General features: G+C 68.8%; 1 protein-coding gene across 1 annotated transcript; it reads right to left on the bottom strand.

Moving 5' to 3' along the window:
* Positions 1-1253: 1253 nt before the first annotated feature.
* LOC125450626 (peroxisomal targeting signal 1 receptor) lies at positions 1254-3995 on the bottom strand (the record flags this gene model as incomplete). Its single annotated transcript, XM_059644310.1, has 3 exons — positions 1254-1567; positions 2340-2497; positions 3736-3995. Coding segments are annotated over 3 exons (620 nt in total), but the record flags the coding sequence as incomplete, so codon positions are not given.
* Positions 3996-4132: the final 137 nt, after the last annotated feature.

Below are 4132 nucleotides of genomic sequence, written 5' to 3'. Positions count from 1 at the left end.
GGTGTGTGTGTGTGTGTATAGGGTGTTGGGGGGTGGGGGTCAGAGGGTGTGTGTGTGTGTGTGTATAGGGTGTTGGGGGGTGGGGGTCAGAGGGTGTGTGTGTGTGTGTATAGGGTGTTGGGGGGTGGGGGTCAGAGGGTGTGTGTGTGTGTGTGTATAGGGTGTTGGGGGGTGGGGGTCAGAGGGTGTGTGTGTGTGTGTGTATAGGGTGTTGGGGGGTGGGGGTCAGAGGGTGTGTGTGTGTGTGTATAGGGTGTTGGGGGGTGGGGGTCAGAGGGTGTGTGTGTGTGTGTGTATAGGGTGTTGGGGGGTGGGGGTCAGAGGGTGTGTGTGTGTGTGTGTATAGGGTGTTGGGGGGTGGGGGTCAGAGGGTGTGTGTGTGTGTGTATAGGGTGTTGGGGGGTGGGGGTCAGAGGGTGTGTGTGTGTGTGTATAGGGTGTTGGGGGGTGGGGGTCAGAGGGTGTGTGTGTGTGTGTGTATAGGGTGTTGGGGGGTGGGGGTCAGAGGGTGTGTGTGTGTGTGTATAGGGTGTTGGGGGGTGGGGGTCAGAGGGTGTGTGTGTGTGTGTGTATAGGGTGTTGGGGGTCAGAGTGTGTGTGTGTGTGGTGTTGTGTATAGGGTGTTGGGGGATAGCAGGGGGGGGTTAGCGTGGGTGTACGGGGGGGATAGCGTGGGTGTACGGGGGGGGCGATGGGGGAGTTAGCGTGGGTGTACGGGGGGGGGCGATGGTTGGGGGTTAGCGTGGGTGTACGGGGGGGGCGATGGGGGAGTTAGCGTGGGTGTACGGGGGGGGGGCGATGGTTGGGGGTTAGCGTGGGTGTACGGGGGGGGCGATGGGGGAGTTAGCGTGGGTGTACGGGGGGTGGCGATGGGGGGGTTAGCGTGGGTGTACGGGGGGGATAGCGTGGGTGTACGGGGGGGCGATGGGGGGGTTAGCGTGGGTGTACGGGGGGGATAGCGTGGGTGTACGGGGGGGCGATGGGGGGGTTAGCGTGGGTGTACGGGGGGGCGATGGGGGGGTTAGCGTGGGTGTACGGGGGGGGGCGATGGGGGGGGTTAGCGTGGGTGTACGGGGGGGGGCGATGGGTGGGTTAGCGTGGGTGGCGATGGGGGGGTTAGCGTGGGTGGCGATGGGGGGGTTAGCGTGGGTGTACGGGGGGGCGATGGGGGGTTAGCGTGGGTGTACGGGGGGGCAATGGGGGGTTAGCGTGGGTGTACGGGGGGGGGGCGATGGTTGGGGGTTAGCGTGGGTGTACGGGGTGGGGGGGAGAGACGATGGCGTTGGTTCGGTGGCGCGGTGGTGGGGGGGGGCGCGGTTTGGGCCGCACTCGCAGGCGATCGCCCCCCCCCCCCGGCGGGCACCGTCAGTGGTCCAGGTGGAAGGCCCGCAGCAGGGTGTCGAGATCGTGGGCATCGGCGGCCTGGTACAGCTCGCTGTGCCCCAGCATGGACAGGGCCATTCGAAGAGAGCACCAGATGTTGTCGGACATGGGGCCGCCGTCTCCCGCCGGGCCCCGGGCCTTGCGCTGCATCGCCAGCGACTCCAGGAAATGTTCCACCGCCTCCCTGCAGGGTTGTGGGGGGGTGGGGGCAACCCGTTAGCACCGAGCTCCGAGCCCCTCACCGCCCCCCGACCCACCGACCCCCCGACCCCCATTGGCACCGTCTCCCAACCCGTCCCACGACACCCCCCCACCTCTCCATCCGCACCGTCTCCCAACCCTACCCCGTCGGCCCCACCAAAACCCTCCGCTACTACCCCCCCACACCCCACACCCCCAGCCCTGCCCCATTGGGTGTGCGATGTGAGGGGGGGGGGGGGGGGGCGGGTAGAGAGGTCAGGGAGTGTGTGATGGGCGGGAGTGGTGGGACGTTGGGTGGGGTGGGGGGGCGGTGGGAGGGAGACGGAGAGGTCAGGGCCTCGGAGAGAGAGCACGAGGTTGGGGGGGGGGGGGGGCGGCGTCTGACAGGGACCTCCGGGGGGGGTGGGGGGAGAGAGTGTTTGGGGTGTGTAGGGGACGGGGAGGGATGTTGGGGGGGAAAATCGAGAAGGTGCAGCAGAGGGGGTTGGGGGGGCTGACAGGGACCTCGGAGGGAGGGGTGAGTGTTTGGGGTGTATAGGGGACAGGGAGTGGGGAGCGGGAGGGGGTTTAGTGCAGGGTGGGCCAGGGAGAGGGGGATGTTGGTGGTGATCGGTGCTGGGGGGGGGGGGGGAGGCGGGGAAGTCTGACAGGGACCTTGGAGGGAGGGGGAACAGGACGGGGGGGGGGGGTTGGTGCGGGGTGGGACAGGGAATGGGGGGGGGGATGTTGCTGGCGATCGGGGTGGGGAGACCTACCTGTGCGCCCCCAGGTTAATACAGCTGATGCCGAGGTTGTAACGCGAGCGGATGAAGCCGGGGTGGAGGTGCAGGGCCTGGTGATACGCTGCGACAGCCTCCTCGCTGCGCGAACCGTTGGCCAGCGTGGCTCCCAGCTTGTTCCACAGCAGGTAGTCCTGGGGCGGGGCGGGGGGTGGGTGGGGGGAGAGACACAGGCAGAGGGCATGAGTGTAAGGCTGGGGCATGGACGGCCAGCGGGGGGGGGCGGGGGGGGGGGGAAAGCGGATGCGCGATGGGGGGGTATGGGGGCACAGGCGAGAGCACGAGGCAGGGAGTGGGCACGTGAGGTGGGGAGTGGGGCGGGGGGGCACGCGAGGCGGGGAGCAGGGAGCTGGTTGGGGGTGGGGGGAGAGATGCGCGTGAGGTCAGGGAGAGGGGACATGCGGGCATGCACGTGAAGTGGGGAGTGGGGTGCCTGAGACGGGGAGTGGGGCGTGCAAGGCAGGGAGTGGGGGCGGGGAGAGACATGCGTGAGGTCAGGGAGAGGGGACGTGCGGGCGCGCGCGGGGCGGGATGCAGGGAGCGGAGGGGTGGGGGGAGACGCGTGAGGTCAGGGAGAGGGGACGTGCGCAAGGCAGAGAGTGGGCACGTGAGGCGGGGAGCGGGGGGTGGGGGGGAGACGCGTGAGGTCAGGGAGAGGGGATGTGCGGGCGGGGCGCGCGCGCGCGAGGCGGGGAGTGGGGAGTGGGGAGACGCGTGAGGTCAGGGAGATGGGACGTGCACGAGGCAGGGAGTGGGCACGTGAGGCGGGGAGCGAGGGGTGGGGGGGGAGACGCGTGAGGTCAGGGAGAGGGGACGTGCGGGGTGCGTGCGTGCGTGGCGGGGAGTGGGGGTGGGGAGACGCGTGAGGTCAGGGAGAGGGGACGTGTGGGCGCGCACGAGGCGGGGAGCGAGGGGTGGGGGGGGGAGACGCGTGAGGTCAGGGAGAGGGGACGTGCGGGGTGTGAGCGCGCGAGGCGGGGCACGGGGGCGGGGGAGACGCGTGAGGTCAGGGAGAGGGGACGTGTGGGCGCGCACGAGGCGGGGAGCGGGGGGGTGGGAGAGGTGTGAGGTCAGGCAGAGGGGACGTGCGGGGTGCGCGCGAGGCGGGGAGCGGGCACGTGAGGCGGGGAGCGGGGGGGTGGGTGGGGAGACACGCGTGAGGTCAGGCAGAGGGGACGTGCGGGGTGCGCGCGAGGCGGGGAGCGGGCACGTGAGGCGGGGAGCGGGGGGGTGGGTGGGGAGACACGCGTGAGGTCAGGGAGAGGGGACGTGCGGGGTGCGCGCGAGAGGCGGGGAGCGGGGGGGTGGGAGAGGCGTGAGGTCAGGCAGAGGGACGTGCGGGGTGCGCGCGAGGCGGGGAGCGGGCTCTTACGTTCGGCCGCACGCTGAGCGCGCTGTTGAAACAGTCCACTGCTTTGTCGAAGTCGCCGCTGAGGTTGAAGAGCACCCCCAGGCCGCACTGCACATCCGCATCGATCTCGCCCGGGGTGGCGTGTACGGCCTGCAGGAACAGGTCCTTCACCTCACTGAACAGGGAGCTGGGGGGCGAGAGAGAGAGAGAGAGACAGAGAGAGAGACAGAGAGAGAGAGAGAGACAGAGAGAGAGAGAGACAGAGAGAGAGAGACACACAGAGAGAGAGAGAGAGACAGAGAGAGAGAGACACAGAGAGAGAGAGACAGAGACAGAGAGAGAGAGAGAGACAGAGAGAGAGAGAGAGACAGAGACAGAGAGAGACAGAGAGAGACAGAGACAGAGAGAGAGACAGAGT

Source organism: Stegostoma tigrinum, unplaced genomic scaffold, assembly GCF_030684315.1.
Source record: "Stegostoma tigrinum isolate sSteTig4 unplaced genomic scaffold, sSteTig4.hap1 scaffold_683, whole genome shotgun sequence".
Taxonomy (NCBI): domain Eukaryota; kingdom Metazoa; phylum Chordata; class Chondrichthyes; order Orectolobiformes; family Stegostomatidae; genus Stegostoma; species Stegostoma tigrinum.
Note: the sequence above shows the minus strand (reverse complement) of the source record. Positions and strands in the feature narration are given on the sequence as shown.